At 34.9% G+C, this 20,682-nt stretch overlaps 1 protein-coding gene across 1 annotated transcript in view; it reads left to right on the top strand.

Annotated features, from left to right (window-relative positions):
• The window catches only part of ZDHHC2 (zinc finger DHHC-type palmitoyltransferase 2), a 65,971-nt gene extending 46,939 nt beyond the window's left edge, over nt 1-19,032 (top strand). The window contains exons 7-13 of the mRNA XM_043454453.1: nt 2,973-3,093; nt 5,268-5,400; nt 7,520-7,646; nt 7,921-8,013; nt 11,217-11,329; nt 13,294-13,368; nt 16,575-19,032. Of these exons, the coding sequence (XP_043310388.1) occupies nt 2,973-3,093; nt 5,268-5,400; nt 7,520-7,646; nt 7,921-8,013; nt 11,217-11,329; nt 13,294-13,334 (628 nt within the window). The 3' untranslated portion in view covers nt 13,335-13,368; nt 16,575-19,032. The remainder of the gene's footprint in view (nt 1-2,972; nt 3,094-5,267; nt 5,401-7,519; nt 7,647-7,920; nt 8,014-11,216; nt 11,330-13,293; nt 13,369-16,574) is intronic.
• Nucleotides 19,033-20,682: the final 1,650 nt, after the last annotated feature.

The following is a 20,682-nucleotide window of genomic DNA, read 5'->3' as shown; positions in this document are numbered from 1 at the left end:
AGAGATCTTTTATACAGTCATTATGTAAATATAACAGTCACTTATTAAGACTTATAGTGAGGCAGGCTTTTTATACAGGTCTTGCATATGATTTTGAAGCTCAGGATCTGTCAACTTTTAGTGTTTGAAAAATCAGAGAACCGTGCCTCCGGTTCGCAATGACTTCAACGGATCTGCTGTGGCCAGAATACCCTCTGGGGTGCGGGGGACCAACTTCACACCTCTTTTTTACCTAAAATAGATATCCTGTAGTCTTTAACTTATTGGCTACCCTATCAAATAAGTGTTTTTTTCTTTTTAATATAATTTTTAAATTTATTAATTATACTAATAATATTCTTTGACAAGGCTGCAAATGGTTAGGTGGCACTAATTAAATAATTTCAGATTCAGTTTATTGAGTGCCTGTAATGTCTAGAGATGATATATCCATATATCTGTAAAATCTGTAATCCTTATAACCATGACAGATATTATTAAAAATTATTTGTCCCATTTGTAAACAAGAGGAAAGTGACGCTCAGAAAAGTTCCGGAGTGAACTTAAAGTCATATATCAAGTTGTTTGGACCTCAGCGGCCACTTTCTTTCCACCTTTTTTTATATTATGTTCTTTTTCCAATTAGACTCAGAAAGCAGTTTCCCTAAAACAGAACCAAGAGCTGTTTAACTGAGTTTAAATGAATGTGTAAGGGATGTTTACCTAGAATGTATTTATTTCTCCATATAAAGGCATTCAGATTCAAAGTACATGCACTTTTCAAATTGAGTCTTCAAAGTAGTAGGCAGTTAAAATGTCTAACCAAAAGCTGTCTGTCAGGAAGAGAGTAAGTTATTATTAAAAATAAATATTATCTCAAGTATAACATTCCTACCAAGCTCAGTCTTCATTGACTAACCTTCTCCTCTGTTTTCTGACTTTGACATGGCAAATCACACCATGCCCCTAAGTAGAAGTTAAAGCTAAATTAGATGTTGTAAAAATCTCCGTTCAAGATCATTTTCCTTTCTATAAAAACGCGATCTGTCATCCAGTACAAAAGCTGGTTCTTACATTCCTGCAGGAAGAGCAGCGGTCTTTCCTGTCACATCGCGTGTTCCCCTTGTCCACAGAAGCGTCATTGTCTGGACATCCACGTGGCCAGTCTTAACACCCCAGCCTCTGTCTCCCGTTCTCTCCTCTTGTAACCAACACAGAGAAGCACGGGGATATCCTCTCTCCTTTTGTGACAGAACACATTTAGACTCGGCCTGTATGGAACTGTTTGCAATATTACTTCTTACCATTATTTCATTCACATGTCGTAAGAGACAATCTCGGTGGCTGGTTTGCACTCACACTGGAATCCCTTGAGCTGCCAGAGCAACTCTTTCACACACTTTGCACCCGCAGTTTTGCTTCTTTATGAATCTGTCACACACAATACCCTTAAGTTCCAAAATTACTAAATCTAATGCTGTTCCCTTTACCTTATGTTTTTGGAGGTAGCAGATATAAACATTTTCCATTTTTGTTCCAAATTTTGGTTTATCCATAAGCCCAATGTTTAAGTTTTGAATTTTTTTAATTAAAAAAGTTTTAACTTTAAGAACTTACCATGAACTCTGTCCTCTTAACAAATTTTTAAGCATGTAGTAACAGTATTGCTAACTCTAGGCACATGGCACATAGCAGACTCATTCCGTATTCATCTTATGGAATTGAGTAAACATTTTTCATATGAATATTGTTTCTCCTCAACAATAGAGAAAGAGAAACAATTAGTTTATTGGCAGAGTCAGTAAAGAGGAAGATTATCTTATGCCAGTAGTGAGTAGGAACAAAGGTGTTTGCTGGAGAAGGAAACGGCAACCCACTCCAGTATTCTTGCCTGGAGAATCCCATGGACAGAGGAGACTGGTGGGCTACGGTCCGTGGGGTCGCAAAGATTCAGACATGACTGAGTCACACACACACACACACACAAAGGTGAAAGAAGAAACATCTGTGTGTTCTGTGCAGTGAGTTTATTATTTTTATTGTTAATTCATGGGTTCACTACCCGTGAAGATAGCAACCAGTTCCACTTAGGTGTTGTATCACATTTATACTGTATCATCCAGGAATTCCCTTGTCTTAATGAAAAGAGGGAAAATAAGCTTTGATAGAAGTGTGACCATAAAGTATGAGTTGTATTTGTATTTATGTTTATTGATACAGTAGTTTGAATTCTTAAACCACCCTCTCCAAATACAGTGATTTCAGAGTAAAAGCTGAGAATTCTGAATCTCCATTGCATAGAGACCTGGTTCTCAGAAAGGATCTCAGAGGGCTGATTTGACAGATGAGGAAAAGGAAACCTTTAGAAATTATGGCACTTTGTCAGGGACACATAGTTACTTAGCATCGAATGTACATGACGACCTGACTGTCTGGCTCCCAATCCTGTTTCTTTCCTTAAACCCGCTGTTTAAGATGTTTTGATAATCTGGTTGCTTCAGTGCCGTACTGTCTGCATGTAAGTAGTTTGTAAAGACATCTCATCTAATTTTGGAAAACTTAAAAAGTTTTTAAATTACTTAATCATAGTTAGAAATCAAATCCAAAGGTAACACAGAAAAGAATTTAGAAAATTCCTCTTATCTGTTTGGTGTTAATGGATTTCTCACAAGATCTATACTTAAGGCATGTGCTTATTTGTATAATTGGACAGGAAATACAGGGGTCATGAGTAATTAAAGCAATATTACATATCAAATTTCTACAGTTTGAACATAGAAATTCCTTTTTAGTGAAATGGCTTTTTAAATGTTTGTATGTGTAAGAAAATCTTTAAAAAAGTAAATAATTTTTAAAAAGAAATCTTTTGAGTTATGCTTAAATGCCAATAAATTTTAATGTTAGGAAATCAAATACTTATGTTAAGGTTGAGCATATGTGTACCTAAGGTAACAGCATAAAACTCACCGAAAATGTTTTTGTTTCGTTAACAGGGTGAACAATTGTGTTGGATTTTCAAATTATAAATTTTTCCTCCTTTTCTTGGCTTATTCTCTGCTGTACTGCCTTTTTATTGCTGCTACAGATTTACAGTATTTTATCAAATTTTGGACCGTAAGTTATTACCTTGGTGACTTTTTTTGGTATACAAAAATACATATATAGACTTTCAGTAGTGACTTAATCTGGACACTAATTTTATAGAGTAGAGCTAACTTATATATAGTCATTCCTCATTACTCGCAGATGCTGTGTTTGTGAATTCACCTACTTGCCAACATTTATTTAAAACCTCAAAGTCAATACTCAGCGTAGCTTTTGTGGTCATTTGCAAGCATACACAGAGCAGGAAAAATCTGAGTCACCCATGTGCACATTTGCAGTTGAGATCAAACTGGAGGTCTCAGTGCCTTCCCGTTTGAACTCTCACACTGTAAATGAGTGTGCTTTTAAGTCTATTTAGTGCCATGTCTTTTGCATTTTTGTGCTTTTTTTGTTGGTGATTTCGTTGTTTAAAAGGTCTTTAAGCCTAGCGCTGAAGTGCTGTCTCATTTTCTGAGCAAAAGAAGAGACTGTGATGTGCCCCATGGAGGAAATGCGTGTATTTAGATAAGCTTCCTTCAGGCATGCCTTATGGTGCTGTTGGCTGTGAGTTCTCTTATTTAATGTATATTAAATAAGGTATCAATTAGGTTTTATAAGCAGAAACACACAGAACATGGTCATTGATCATTTGACAAAAATGTTGTGACCAGAAGCCTGTATCTTCCCAGGAGCAATAGTTTGGGAATCATAATTTCAGTGTTCACGGCAGCTTTAAAGAACATCACCACTGTGAATAACGAGAAGTGACTATATAAGATTTTTTTTTCTTAGTATTTAAAAATAGAAGTTCTTCTTTATGTGTAAGAAGATTATCAAGCTAGAATATCAATCAAGTCCTGAATTGATATTAGGTGTATCCTATAGGCAACTCATTTGTTTTCTGCATTGTATGTTTTAAATGTAAGCAAAACAGAGTTAGTACTATGTATTTTAAGTACCACAAGATGCTCTTCATGAATACCATACAATATAAAAAGCAGTTATCCCTGCCAGAGTTGCCTTATTACATTCATTAAATTATCCTTTATTATGGGAAGACTTTATGAATTATTAGATCACTGATGTGAGATTTGAACCACATTCAATGCTAAAGATTTATTGATGCCTACTATGTGTCAGTTACATTGCTGAGTGCTAGAAATACACAGGTAAACGAGCATGTCCTAGCATTCGAGGGTACTTGGAGTGTCCACCTGGAAGAATGATCTCTCATGAATGTCTGAGAGCACACGGCCTTACAGGTCCTCATTCTTGTGGATGGTTTTATTTCCAAACCACAAACACATTTGCAGAGGAACGACTGGTTTTCAGTGTGAGAACACTACTGTCAAAAGGTACCAGTGAGGTCTTGTGACCTGGGTCAATCTGACGGATAACTGCAGGATACTGAAATGGAATATCAGAAGGAGACACATCCTAGCATCTCTGGTGCTTCACTGAGTGTACCTAAGCCCACATTCTAGAGGGATTCCTAGAATTCCACAATCTAGAGGGATTCCATTCTTAGACGCATAGACTAGAAGAGTCGGTCTGGTTGTGCTTTGATGGCCTTTTTCATCCCATGGGTATTGTAAGGTTTATTTTAGACAGGTGTTACGCACTGGTGTTGAACTTTTCTGTGCTGACATTATCTAAAGTAGCCTGAAGCATTATTGTGGGTGTGTTGTATGTGTTTGTAGTTGATGCTGTTGTTTGCAGTGATGTAAAACATCAATGAGAAGACTAGCTAAATCATGCCAATTATCCTTCATTTTCTGGCATTATAATAAAATAAAGCTGTTTAAACATTTGTAAATCTAGAGTATGTTAACAAAACACTTTCAGAAAGTAAATTAAAAACAAATTTTATAAATTATAAAAATTTTATAGCTCCTTTTATCTTGCTTCCTACTCATATAGTTTACACACATATTATTATAATTTTTCTATGAATTTGATTATACAAAATAAATATCCCAAATTTTAATATCTTTTCCATATATATATATATATATTCAGGTTATAGTAAGCATTGATTTTAGTTTAAAGATGTATTTTTCCCTTGAAGTTTTAACATAAAGATGTATATCTTTCTCCATATCTAAATTTAAGAAAAATTTTAAACAAACAAAAAAAAAACTTATCAAATTAGGGGAATACTCATTCCTTTGACAAAACATTTTATTTTCTCCCTTTCTTTATAGAATGGCCTACCTGATACTCAAGCCAAGTTCCATATTATGTTTTTATTCTTTGCTGCAGCTATGTTCTCTGTCAGCTTGTCTTCTCTGTTTGGCTATCATTGTTGGCTAGTCAGCAAAAATAAATCTACATTAGGTGAGTATATAATTATTGTAGTTAACAGAACGTTCAATACAAAACTAAATATTCATCAGAGGTTGCCATATGATTAAATGCTAACCTGTCCTGAAGTTTGAAAAACCACTCTTCCCACATTGTCTGGTGGGACAAATACAGATTCACTCATTCCATGTATTTTTAAACTGTCCATTGTGTACAAAGCATTGTGTATATATACGGTGGTGAGCAACACAGAAAATCAATAACCAAACATAAACCTAATTACAAAGTGTTTTGAAAGAAACAAATAGGATGTTGAGTTATGAATCAAGGACTGGGGATGGTAGAAGGGAACCTATCTAGAAGGAGTGGTCAGGGAAGAGTTCATGAAAACAGAAAGTATTTAAGAAGTTGTGGAAAGAGCCAGAACATCTCAGGCAGAGAAAACAGTATGTTCAAAAGCCCTGCAGAGATGGGATACAGCAAAGCAGTGCTACAACGTGTATGAACGTCAGAAACGTACTAAATAAAAGAAGTCAAGTATAAAAGGTTATATGTCGTATAATTCCATTTATAGGAAATATCCATGGAGAAAGAAGCATTTTGATAATTTCCAAAGGGTGGGAAGAAGATGGAGTAAAGAAGGACTGCTTTAATTAGTGTAGGGTTTCTTTTGAGGTGATTAAAATATTTTGGAACTTGGTATAGGTATTGGTTGCAACAGAATATGAATTACTAAATGCCACTGAAATGTTCACCTGAAAGTAACCAATTTTATGTTCTCTGTATTCATCTCATTTTTTTTTAAAGAGCTGCATATGTTTAAGAAACTATTCATGTTGGAGAAAACTATTCATAGAAAGCTAAAGAACAAAAAAATATACTATGAAGTTTGAGAAGTAAGCAGGGACTAAGCTAAATGGAGTCTTCTAGACTAAGAATAGGAGTTTCAGAATGCAACCAGGACTTATAATTTCTTTTGGTTGCAAAGGACACCCAAGTTATGAGATTCTGTTATTAGAATAATGAAAATTAATTGTATATAATTGTGAATGTTTATTTTCAATATTCAGGTGAACTCTAATCACCTAAAGTACTAGCAGAGTGAAAATATTGGTATAATAAAGCAATTTCTAAATGAAGTATCATATTTCAAATTATAGAGCAATTCAAATTGTAGAGCAATTAAATTATTTTTCAAATGTAAGTGTTTCTACTAAGCTTTCAAGTTTAGAAACTTATAGATTTTACTTGTAACACTGAAAGGATTTCCTCTGGACAATACGGTCCTATAATTATTAAAATGTATTATAAAAAGCTATAAACTAGGGTAATAAATGTTAAGAATCTTTCAAATCACCACATTTTTCATAGTACCCTGATTCTGTTAGTTAGATTTTTCCTTTCTCAAATAATGGACAGAAATCATTATACTAATATGTTTATTCACATAGAAAATCCCAAAACTAACATTTTAGGTTTTGCATCTCAGCATTATTTAAGACGAAAATGTAGCATAAAGGACAGAACTTTGATGACCTTGTTCAAATTCCACTCATGTCATTTACTTTTTGTTTGGTATTGAGCAAAGTCACGCAGCCTCTCTGAACCTAGTGGGCATAACCAGCCACTATGTGTGACCCTGCATTGGATCCTGATCTAGATAGAGAGTTTTAAAGTACCTTTTTGATTAGCTAGAAGAAAATTTATGATTGGATGACATAAAATTCTAATGAAATTGGAAAATGGAATTTATTAGTTGAAAAAAAGTTATAGAATGTATCTTTAGTCTCATTTTGATTTAAAAAATGTATACTTACATCTATCTTATCTCTCCGTCCATTCAGCCATCTAGAAGCTGTAGTGTTTTAAATTATTTGCTTGTTTGTATTTTCTCATTTTTTACAATGCACATGTGCTGCTGCAGAAATAAAAGGGTTACTTAAAAACCAAAATAGATCTAATCATATTTTACGTTTGCTTTAAAAGAATAGACAGTCTTCGTCTGTGGGGCTGACAGACAGACATATAAAGAGTCGCAGGAGGCTAGCCATTGGTTTTCAGAGTTTCTTCATCTAATCCACTCCTGTCTAACTGTAGCGCTTGCTGATTGATGTGCTCTTTCCTTATGTGGTTGCTCTGCCATCTTTTCTAGAGGCATTTAGAAGCCCAGTATTTCGACACGGAACAGATAAGAATGGATTCAGCTTGGGTTTTGGTAAAAATATGCGCCAGGTTTTTGGTGATGAGAAGAGGTACTGGTTGCTACCCATTTTTTCAAGGTATTTTGTTGTGAAAATTTTCAGGGTTTAGACTACTGAAAGTAATCCAACAGAAGAACTCTGTCCTTCTGCATAAGAACTCTTATTTTTTAAAGTATTACTTTATGATCCACTATTATATCAAAGTGGAAATCAGTTGACTCACATCTCCATAAACATACTGTCCTGAAGCCAGTGTCTGAGATACTTGTTTTGTCCATAATGTAACTGCGTTCTGCTCATAGAGATCATTTTTCTTTTACTGCACAATTGTGACTTTTTATTTTACTTATAGTCTAGGTGATGGCTGCTCCTTTCCAACTTGCCTTGTTAACCAGGATCCTGAACAACTATCTACTCCTGCAGGATTGAATTCATCATCTAAAAAGTAAGCCCATATTTTTTTTTTTCTATTTTACTTTCAAATAATATAGTTTATCCTATGGTGTCCTTTGCTTATTTGTTCCTTTGGAAAAAAATTTTAAGAATTTAGGATCAGTTACTACACTGGTTTCCAGGTTAGAATGAGGGCAGGGGGAAAGTGTGACTGAGCTTGGAGTACGTGGGGAGCTTCAGTCATAATTATAAAATTCTGTGATTAATCTGGGTAGTCAGTAAATAGGTGTTAATTCTCTGTAAGTTGACTGAAATATATTATGATTTTTTAAAAGGTGGTGCTTAAAAAAAAAAAGCACAGTATAAGTCCAAATTAGTCCCACTTGTGATCAGGTGAGCTGACAGGGTTGCTTTGCTTCTGACCCACTGGGCCTTGCCTCTTGGCAATCAAAAGACCTTCCCTGCCTGGACCAGGCCCTTAGAGATGAATGGCATCCCAGACATCGGATTGACAGCCCCATTAGCAGTGGGCGCCATATTCTTGGTCCTCTTTAAAGACCTCTAAGCTTGATCTGAGCCATTTCTGTGGCAAGAGAAAGAAAAGAATCTAGGAAATTTATTTTCTAGACTTTTGACCACTGTTTTAAGTCTCTTTTGGTTCCAATCTATCAAGCATTTGAGGAAGGCCTGAAATTGGATTCTGACTGGCAAAAGGCGAAACGATCTAAACATTTCAAAATGCGCTTTAAAAAAATGTTCTCTGTGAAGTTTTAAGCAGAACCACTTACTTTTTTAAATGTTTAAGACATATTTTTTTAATATGACAGTATCTCTAATTTTTAAGTGAAAGCCAATAGCAAAAACATTAACTACCATGTCATAAGGTCTTCCTCATTACTGGAATGCCGTGTTCATAGCACACTCCTCCCAAGCAGTTTCTTACTGCTTACAACACTTTCTCCCGTGGAACCTGATGTGACCCCAGAATCCTTTCTAAGGCAGTGATCCTGGTGGATTACAGAACCACCTGAAATTGTCACGAGATGAAACCTATTTACCAGCCCCATGCCTAGAATGAGTTATGTGCCTACCAGTGAACGTGTGTGTCACATGGGACTTTGCTTGGCCCTGCCCTGTGAGTTTTGGCTTGAAAATTCCACAGAGCTGAAGGCTATTTTTTTTTGTACTACGTTAAGTGGTTTTGGTAGTGAAGACTAGTTGGGGTTTAGATACAGTCCGCCTCCTACTAAGTGGGCAGGGGGAAAAATCCTAGTTCTGGCACTGTTACCCATTGAGGTGGTCTTGACAAGGTCAGGTAACCTCTCTGGACTTCTCTTTCCTTTCCTTTAAATGTTGAGATGGGGTTTTGACAGCTGAAGTCTCTTCTACAGAATTCTGTGATTTCCCCTGATTGGCCCACATACATTTTCTATGCCTAGTTATGTCTCCCCTCTGTACTCCGGAGTTGTATATGTCATTGTCTACATAATGTGCCCACATAAAAGTCATTGCCAGCTGAACAGGTGGAAACCAGAACTCTTGATTCCAATCTATCTATCCCCTCACCCCACCCTAAACCTGATTCTCCTTCATTCTCTCATATTCATGAGTAGTGACTTCCGTTCTCCCAGATGCTCAGGCCAGAAACTTGGGAGTCACCTAGATTCCTTTCTTTGGGGACCCTGTATATACTGTGTTTGCAGATCCTGTCAGACGTCCCCTCCAAATGTACCCATAACCTGGATACTTTCTTACCACCTCCAGGCCTGCTTTCCTGGTCCAAGCCATCACTTCTTACACGGATTCTAGTTCCATGTTTGCCCTCCTCCAGTCCATTCTCCATTAAAAAGAGAGAGTGAGCCTTCTAAAATGTAAATCAGATTGTGTCACTCTTCTGCTCAGAAGCCTCCACGGATATTCCGTCTTGCTCAGAACAGAAGCTAATGAATGTCCTTCCCTCGTCCTGACTAACCTGGCCCTTGACACCTCTGAGTATAATGCCTTACCTCTTCCCCCTAGCTCACAGTCCTCAGACACACAGATCTTGCTGTTCCTCAGATATACCAAGCATGTTGCTTATTTAGTGGCTTTGCACTTGTCAGTTCATCTTCCGGAAAGTTCCTCCTCCAGATATCTGAATGGTCTGTGCCTCAGTTCACTTGCTGCTCAGGTGTAACTTTACAGGAGAGGTCGTCTTTGAAAACCCTTTGTTTTCAGAGCAGCCTGCCCCTCTGTTCTCTTTATACTGCCTTGTACCGTTGTCAGAGCTCTTAATCTCACCTGATTTATTCTATATTTATTCTTCTCCTTCCTCAGTTAGATCAAAGACTTTACTCGTTGATATAATAGGTACTTCAGTGAGTACTGTTGGATGACTGCATCCTTGCTGTTTGTTAGAGTCCTGCTGCAGTAATGATTCTCCACGGAGCCCCTCAACCAGGACCTAGCTACTTTGCTGTACCTGGTCTATGGTCCCTGTCCTGAGGATGAATGAGAATTAGTGTAAAAGAAATTTTTCATATGAATAAGAGACACAATTTTCTTTTTTAAAGTTTTCCTCCAGAATAAGGGATTATTAGAGTAGCACAAAATTGAAATGATCTCAAATTTTAGATATTGAAATGATCTCAAATTTTAGATATGAGGTAATTATTAAGGAGAAAAGGCATATCCTTTAAAAAATAAAATAGTTATAGTCAACTAAAATATGTGAAATTACACTTGGAAAAAATTTAAGTAGTTTTTTTCTTTTTAATATTATTATTATTACTATTTTGGTGTGTTGTAAAAAATATACTAATAGTTTCTGTGCCAATAATGTTTTAAAATCTAAATGAAATGTTATTTTAAACCAAACTTTGTATCACTGTCATCAGTGAGAAACTAGATAATTTGGCATCGAATATAACTTAAAATCAATAATAAAATACTGCTAAGTTCTAATTACATTCCTTTACCTGCTAAAATTGGAGCCCAAGGCTTATTCTGTGTATTAATATGGAGATTTGCCAAAGTCAAGAATTGTCATCATATTGTAATTAGAGGAAAGAAGAGAGCTGAGGCAAGAACACTTTTTTCACTGCGAGTCAGTATGACTTAACGCCTTGTTCCTGCTTTCCAGAAGTTCTCTTGGTAGCTCCTACAATTATCTTGCACCATGAGTGGTTTGAGTTCCTTCCTTTAAGAAGTACTCACTTCCTTTAAGAAATACAATCAAGAGTTAACCTGATGATCATAATGATAATTATTTTTCAGTTCTGAAAACCATCAGTTTCCTGCAAAGCCATTGAGAGAGTCCCAGAGCCACCTTCTTACTGATTCTCAATCTTGGACGGAGAACAGCACAAGCCTAGGGAAAGGCAAAGCTGGTAAGGATGTGCTTGTGTGGCTGTTTTGAAATATGTTATTTTTAAAGGCGAAAGTGTTGAACATTTTCATTCTTATTACCTGTAGAATATGTCTTGTTTTGGAGTCAGACGGCCAATGTAAATATAGAACTATTTTCAAAGAACCGTTTGTGAAATGCTTTGGTTAATGTCTGGAAGCTGTAGAAAACCACTTTGTGATAGATTTTCCTTACTTTTTTTCAAGTTTAGAGAACCAAATCTTTATTACCATGTGTTAAACAAAATGATAAACTCAAAATATAATTTATTTTAAAATGGGGAAGTGTACAGTAAGTGCAGGCAGAAGGTTAAAAAGTATCTGTTAAAAGGGGTCTCAAATTAATGTGGTTTTTACTTGAAAGTTTCTATCCAGTTTCAAAATATTGGATATATTGAATATATATTGGATATATGTATATATGTATCAGATGTATATTGAAGTAAAGCCATTGCAGAATTGCCATAACTTTTAGCTACCTGTTATTTCTTCATATCCCACTCACAGTTTGCTGATTATTGTTGATCTTAATATTTTGATTACTTGGGCCAATATGGTTTATTGGCAAAGAACAGGCAAGTCTTTGAAGGCAGACAGAGCTGATAGCAAATCCCAATTTGGGCACCTAATCAAGGTGGGGCATTGGTTAAGTTACTTAACCTTTAGAGTCAGCGTCTTCATCTTTAAAATACGACTTAATTCTCAGGATTGTTAAGTATCAAACAAGACATGTGATGATACATGCAGGAGTGTGTATGTATTTCTGGTTTTCCACGTGTAAAACCACGCATCCACAATTAAGGCACTAAGATCTATTTTTTTTAATTATCAAAGATTATAATTGTACAATATTGAGATGTATAGAACAAAATACAATTTTTGGAGGACAAGTGCTCTACAATATTGTGTTGGTCTTGAGCAAAGAATTCTCTATCTTTCTCTATAAAACTGGAACAACAAATTTAAACATTATCCTGTAGGAATGTTGAAAATAGCTGTTATCATCAGGCCTTAAAAATATGATGTTTAATCAAATACAAATAAAAAAAGAAAAAAACTATGATGTTTAATTTGGAAACTAAAGAGTTTAAAAGAAAGAATTGAAGTTTCAAAATTTAAGTAGACATGCCACATACTGACATATTGAATGGTATGAAAAAATACACATAAATTAAAATTAGTCTTGTTCTTAAGGAATGTACATTCCCTCTGAAGAGCCCCATCATTTGAATATTCATAATTTGGTCTATCTTTCCATCTTCAAACACATCATTCCATTTTTCAGCATATGGGAGAGATTAGGTATTTATCTAAACAAAATTGATGTCTCCTACTTGCCCTTTGAATCCCTCAGTTTCCTTAGAGGCAAAGAAGTGATGTATACTTGTAGAAGGACAGAGAACTCTCTTTCAGAACAGATTCCTATTTCACCTTATAGTTCTACATTAGTGTAGAGGTGATTTTCTGGTTTCTATGTGCTGTTAATTTGGGGACATGGTAGATTAATTTTCTGTTACTTTGATAGATGAATTTAGAAATTGTTTAAAGGATGGTGTAAAAGAAAGAAGAGAAATATGAGAATGGTGAGATGAGAAAGGGCTCAGAGATTAGTTTGACACGAATGAAGAATTAGAAAACAGTGATTCAAGGTAATGTGAGAAGTGTGCAGTTCAGCATATTTTACATCATTTTATTCACACCTCCTCTTCTCAGGTGTATATGTGTAACTATACAAACACTTTTTAAAAAGTGCTATTTTTGGGAGTGCTGGCTGTATTGTGTATATGTGTGTGTTTGTTTCTACATAACCATCTTGTAAACACTCATAATATGTACAGGACAACTTTGGCAATATACTGGTGGGATTCATGAATGAATAAACAAGTCTCTGCCTTTTTACTCAAAAGCAGAACCCACAAAGATTGCTAACTTACGTTTTCTCTTAAAGGTATGAGCAATCCTGCACTGACCATGGAGAATGAGACTTAACTCTTCTAACAAAATGTACTCATACTTCATGAAAGTAAGGGAAGTTTTTCCTTTATTGTTATGTTTTATATTTTTAATCGCTTACTAGCTCTCTTTGGGCAAATAGTTTCCATAAACATTTATTTTTGAGTAACTCAAATAGAAGATGTCTTAGCAGACCCTTGGGATTGTATCAGTCATGCAAGAGACCTTTGAATATAGATCTAGCTTCAATATTAGCTAGTTATTTGGTTAACTTAATAAAATTTAAGTTGATGAACAGAATTCATTTTTATAGCAAGAATCGATCCTAAAATGTTGAACTTTAAAATGACAATTTTTATTGACAAATTTTATATTTGTCTCAGTTGACAATTGTCATTTTACAGGATCTTGAAGTTTTTTATTTTTGTTTTTTCCTTTCCTTCAGGACATCCAGTGGTCTTATCCATGACCACCCATTAGCTGGATCTCACTGGGTCTAAAAATATAAGACATTTATAGCTTGTTAGTGCAGATCTCTCCCATCCTTATTTTTAGTCATAGTAGGACCCCAGCATGTGTCACCCTTAAAACAATTGGTGTTCCATTTTCTTTAACCTATAATTTTTTTTAAACCTGTGATTCCAAATCAGTTTCCTTAAAGCAAAATCTATTTATGAGCCTGCAGTTAATAAAAAGCTCCAAAAATGTCCTCTCTCAAACCAAGCCATAAATATCTTAACAAAATAAACAACTATATGTACTGCTACAATAAAAAATGGGATTTCCCAGTGGCTCGGTGGGTAAAGAATCTGTCTGCAATGCAGGAGACATAGGAGATGTGAGTTCAATCCCTGGGTCAGGGAGATCTAGAGAAGGAAATGGCAACCCACTCCAGTATTCTTGTCTGGAGAATCCCATGAACAGAGGATCCTGGCAGGCTACAGTCCAAAGGGTTGCAAAGAGTCAGACATGACTGAGTGACTAAGCAAGCAAGCAATAAACAGTATGAAGAACTGAACTTGTGGTTGCCAAGATGGGGTAGGGAAGGACTGGGAGTTTGGGATTAACAGATGCAAACTATTATATATAGGATGGATAAACAACAACATCCTACTATATAGAACAGAGAACTATATTCAATATCCTTGATAAACCATAGTTGAAAATATGAAAAAGAATATATATATACACATATAACTGAATCACTTTGCTGTGATTAATACATTATAAATATTAATTATATTTATATAATACATTGTATTATATGTATATACAAATATATTTGTATTATATAATTAATACATTTATAAATACATTTATAAAATTAATACATTTATATTAATACATTTATAAATTAATTTTATAATTTATAAAACTAATTATACAAAAATTAATACATTTACAAATCAAATTTTAAAAAATATGAAGAATTGAACATTGAAATTATCAAGATAACTCTCTACTTACAGAATTGTGACCTAGCAAGAGAGTAGCACCTTAAACAAAGTCATTTGTGTCAAAGAACTTCATAGGTGTCTGGTTTTTACTTTGTTTGGTTTTGGTTTGATGAACAGCCATGCAGTTCTGTGTGCCAGCTGGCCAGCGTTTTTGGTTTTGGATGATTCTGCATGATGGTATTGTAGATCTGATTGATTGTGACTGTGGTTAGTGTCATGGGCTCAGTTATGTCTGACTGCTTGCAATCCCATGGACTGTAGCCCACCAGGCTCCTCTGTCCATGAAATTTTCCAGGCAAGGATACTGGAGTGGGTTGCCATTTCCTTCTCCAGGGGATCTTCCCAAACCAGGGATCAAACCCTTGTCTCCTGTGTCTGCTGCATTGCAGGTGGATTCTTTATCCACTGACCAATGGGGAAGCCTGTAACTATGTAGGATAGTGAAATTTTAACATTCTTAGTTGGGTTAATTAGCAAAGGGACAGTGAAATTTCTGGAAATAATTCTTAAAATGTAACTATGATTATACAATGAATCATTAACCAATACCACAAACAAAGTATTTTACAGAACATAGTTCTGTAAAGCAGACAAAGTTTCATGGGATTCTTTTATTCAGTATGTTGAAGTAGCTATAATTACCATTGATTGTGAGGTCATCTGGTTAAATATTTTATGAGCTTTAACATAGTAATGTTAAATGTCACTATGTTAAATGTTTGATGTCACTGTGTGTAAATCAGGTAGATTTCCAAGTATTTTGACAAGATCAGTGTTGGGTTTGTTCATCATTATTCTGAACTCTTTGCAGAACCAGAGACATAGTGGTTTCTAAATAATTGGTAACTGGGTGATAAAATAGCATCATTAAAATTTAAAATCTCACAGATACTTGATTTTATTACATTTGGATATATAACAGTAATGGCCACAAAACCCAATTGCAATATCAATCAGCCATATTGATGTAAAAGAAAACAAATGATTTTTTGATGTAATGTTTTTCATTCTCTTGGCATAACCAGTGCCAGTAAAATGTGTCTTTAAAAAAAAAAAAGAACTTTCCTAAGGTAGCTGATTATCCAAATAGTTTTTTAAAGTTTTTCCTGCTTTACACCTCAGACTTGCAATTCTTTTAATACACATTTATACTGAATGATAATCTGCTATTTGACTTTATTACTAAATGTTATCTTTGTAGTCTCTTCTCCTTTTTGAACTATATTATTAAATAACCTGTGGACTTTTTGTAAAATGTTTCTTTCTTTCAGCATAGTTTCCAAATAGTCAAAATGTGCCTAAATCCCTAATAGTGCTACAATATAGATTAAACAGCCTGTCCAAGTTTCTTCCCTCTTATACAATAGGAAGTTTAAAATGCTGTGCTCCTATGCATATGAAATTTCAAAATTATTTTCCTAAATCCTCTAACAACTCACTTGAACTCCTATTGGCCTCAAAACTAAGAACATAGAGCCCTGTAGCTCAGACTGGGGCCCCAAGCCAGAAGTATTGACAGCACCTGGAGCTTAACAGAAATGCAGAGTTGTGGATCTTACCCTAGACTTACTGAGTCAGCATCTGCATTCCCTGCATTATAACAGGGTCCTCTGGTCTTGTGTATATATCATAGGTTAAGGAGAATTCATGTAAAGGTCTATCTATATTCAAGAACACATCTAATGAGCCTTCTAGTATAGAAAACATTTAGTTTTGAATGAGAGATGTTATTGCAACAAACAGTGAATGAGTTGGTTAATTTTTTGTTTGTGTTTTTAGAGCTAACACAAGAGTTTGATGTTTTCTGTTTCCTCCTAAGGTAATGAATGCTGCTGATGGATAGAAGAGGCTTCGCCCAGGAAGGCATCTCTAGCGAGCTGTTCCCATCCCCTTTGGCTGGGTGTGCAGAACGTGAATTGACTAGTTCTCTCAGCATTTGCTTAAAACATAACACATTTTTACTCCAGTATGCAGATTATTTCAACTAACACAAATTCTTCTTAAATATTAAAAGTAGTTATGGTTTATGAATCAAGGACAAAGATACCTATCATAAAAACCTGGAATAAATTCATGGGCCAGTTTTCACCCAGATATTTGGGTAGCACAATGTATCACATAAGAAGCCCATTGATCCTTTGGTTTTCTGATTCAGAAAATTGAGACTATTAAGATACTGAGATTTAAAAGATGTCACATCGCATTATAATGATAAGCTTTATTCATAAGACCTATTAGTTACCTACTAATAGGTAGGTGTGGAGGGAGCAGATGAGACTTGTTTACTCCCTCCGATAAGAATCCAGCCTCAGACTGCGTGAACTATAAAAACTATGAATTCATTACAAATTTCAAGTGGCCTGAAGTTGAAGATGACCATCCTTTTTGTTTTTTTCTTGCCAGACTTTAATTCTAGCCTTTTTTGCCTGCTGGAAAAGAAGTATGATCATTGAAGCTTGAACTCAACTGGCTAGAAAATCTGTCAGATTTAATACATTTCTATTACATCAGCAATATATTTTTCATCTCTTTTAATTATCTGAAAACGGGTGACACTCTGTAATAACAATTATGAAGATTGGTTTATGATACTCTTTTTGGGGTTTGGATTTTAAGTCTCTTTTTAGTTATTTCTTTTATTGAACATAGCAAACATAATGATTTTTTAAGAATTCTTTTGTTAAGAATTCCTGATGGGCCAATAGATTAATCCTCCATTGATATCTTTATTATTTCTTTGTCCTCTCATCAGAAGTATGACAGTTAAACTACGTAAATACCTATTAAGATTAAATTATGCAAATCATCAAGCAAAAATCATATACTTTTGGTAATTTAGTTCAATATGAACTAAATGGTATGCTGTTTGGAAACTGAATTTAAGAGAAACTAAAGTGGTGTGTTTGTTGATGCCAAAATGTTCGGCTTCAGTAAATATACTAAGAAGCTCTTGTGCCTTGTATGCACTATTTAAAAGTCTTATTTTATTCTTTTTTAATTTGGTGAAGTGCAAGTTTTGTAAATGCTAGCAATTAGATTACGCTGTATACATTTTTTGGTACTGATTTTGAGGATTTAAAGCAGATTACCTTTTAAGATTACACAGCTAAGGAACTGGTATTTAATCAAAGAGACAGTAGTATTAACTTTTCAAAATCTGATTTAGACAAATTCAACACAAAGTAGACTGGAAGATAAGAAGATAATGGAGTAACATATCCTTGTAATTCACTCATCCTTGCTAGAAGTATGAAGTTTTATATTCAGTGACTTTATGAAAGAACCAATGTCAGCTCAGTCCATTTTATAAATCATTTGAGTGCAGCTCTTTGAACAATAGGATGGTGGTCTTTTTCAGATTTTTCTTTAAAGTGAAAGATTTTGATGACAATCTACTTAAAACTCAGAAGATATGATGCATTCTTACTTTTATCTTAAAGCATTTGGTCATCATTTTCCATTACCTGAAGTGCCAGAAGTCTTAAGGGCAAGAGCATCATATAATGTATTAAGAATTATATGCAGCCAGATTTTTTTCAAAGCACAGTACTAGGGCTGTTTTTACAGACAGGATTCTGTTAGGTATCCCCTCATGTCAAAGTGGTATTTTTATTCTTTACCTTGCTAGAGTACTTTTAATCCCTGCTTTAGCTTTTTCATGTTAATTATTGAAATACATAAGTCAATACACATTAGAATCAGATATGAAAACATTTTTTAAAATAAAGCTTTTCTCATTAAGTTGTAAAGTTTCCCTTTTTGGTTTCATACAATGACCAATTTTTAAAGGGTTTTTTGTTTAGTTTTGTTTTTAATTCTATGGGATTATAATTTTTGGAGATGATGACATATCTCATTAGATATGTAGTATAAATCTTAGAGTGAACAGAGCATCAAATAAACCCACGTTTTGTATATATTTATAAAATGTACCTTAAAAACACTTTCAACACTTTACTTTAAAAAATTTAATTGCTTAGCTCAAATTTGAAGACACTTGAAATGTAAGTCTTGAGAGTCCATTAAATGATAATTTTGATTTTTCCTGTTTTTAGCGATTATATCATATAGGCATCAACATTTAAGAATTTTTTTCATTTAAAAATATTGTACAAATGCTTCATAGACATTAACTACTTGCCATTGTGCGGTGAAAGGTTTGTTCTTTCAAAGGTAAAGAAAAACTGCATCTAAATACAATGATGAGACATTCAAGTAAGTGCTTATCTATGAATTCCCTCTTGTTATATCATAATAAAGTCTGGTTGATCACCTTTGATAGCTGTCTATATGAAATTGCCTTTGCACTGACAATCTAAATTGTTTTAAAGATACACTTTTCCTAATTGTCTACCAGAGATACTTGCAGGCAAAATGCATGTCAACAGCCTGGTTATAACATAGGTCTTTTGAGAAGAGGTGGATAACAAGATGAGGTGATTACTCATTAGTTGTTACAGGAGTCTGAGGACAATTAGAAAGAGACTATGATATTCGAGTACACTGTACTCAAGAGATAGCTGTTGGAAATACGGCATGTTTGACAAAAGTTGTCTTCACTAGGAAAATCATACACAAAGGTCTCATAACCCATGTTCATAAAAAATTAAGCTAGAAATCATGTGATGCATGCTTCAAGAAACTCTGTGAAAAAGCTGTTACTCCATTTCTGTTATCACCTAGCAAATTTTCCCTATTTTGAAATAGTACACATAATCATGCTGGGCCAACTCTGAAGTTACACTGTATATATTATGGTACACAATTACTGTGACATATTTACTTGTAAAATTCTGAATTTAAGAAAAAAAAAAAACCCACATATAACAAACTTGTAAGAGTTAAACACAAATCCACTTACACAGTAAACCAAAATGAAGGCATCCCACCAGTCTCCACAGACCACAAATTCTGATCTGCTTACATTTTAGTTGAAGTGGTAACATTTCAACAATGGATTTTCACTAGTAACATATATCTCTAGTGGAGATAAGAGATATTCCACATCTATCCGTCTGTGGAAAACTGCTCTAAGTAACCCCAAATGTTTTAACAGCCTGCACTCCTTTTCCACCTACTTAACCCAGGTGGCGCCAGTGGTAAAGAACCCACCTGCCAATGCAGGAGACAGATCGCTGGGTGGGGAAGATCCCCTGGAGAAGGAAAAGGCAACCCACTCCAGTATTCTTGCCTGGAGAGTCCCGTGGACAGAGGAGCCCGGTGGGCTACAGTCCGTGGGGTTTGCAGTCAGACATAACTGAAGCACCTGAGCGTAGCACGGCCAGTTTAGAAGCACTTTCTCTTACTTGTGGAAGCAGATTGCGTTATATAGCTTAAGTGTTGCTCTTTTACACAGATGCCACCGGAATTTTTTTACTTTGTCTTGGTAACAATTCACAGATTCTAATTTTTATGAAAACTTTAGCAATTTGATCATGTCACTTATTAAAAGCATTACACTCCAACATTAGAGAAAGTCTTGATCTTAAAATCCAGCAGTCTTTTCCTCCATTCGATTTAGAACTTACTACCAAAAAAATCTTACTTTGCTACAGAACACAGGCAACTGTGTTACACTTTGTTAATGGTCCAAACCCTGCACTTTCCTCTTGTCTTTGCCATAGAGGATGTTATTCTTTTACACTAGTGTCCTGATTGGTATCAAGTGGGCAGCACTGAAGGGATGAGTTCAAGTAGTGTGAACTCAAGTTTGAAAGGAACTCCTGTGGATCATACACAGGTATCTCCCAGCCTGATCTTCAGTGTAGCAGGAGGCTCTGAAATAGGATCTTCACAAAAAAAAAAAAAAAAAGAAAGAAAGAAAAAGGGATGTAAGTAAAGAGGATTCTTGTCCATAATGCAGTCTAGGTTACTAAGAGCTCATTCTGTGACACCCTTTGATTGTTCTTTACCAACAAAAAGTTCAA

The sequence above is a fragment of the Cervus canadensis genome, chromosome 31 (assembly GCF_019320065.1).
Source record: "Cervus canadensis isolate Bull #8, Minnesota chromosome 31, ASM1932006v1, whole genome shotgun sequence".
NCBI classification, from domain to species: Eukaryota; Metazoa; Chordata; class Mammalia; order Artiodactyla; family Cervidae; genus Cervus; species Cervus canadensis.
The sequence above is the reverse complement of the archived record's forward strand: the minus strand, read 5'-3'. Positions and strand labels throughout refer to the sequence as shown.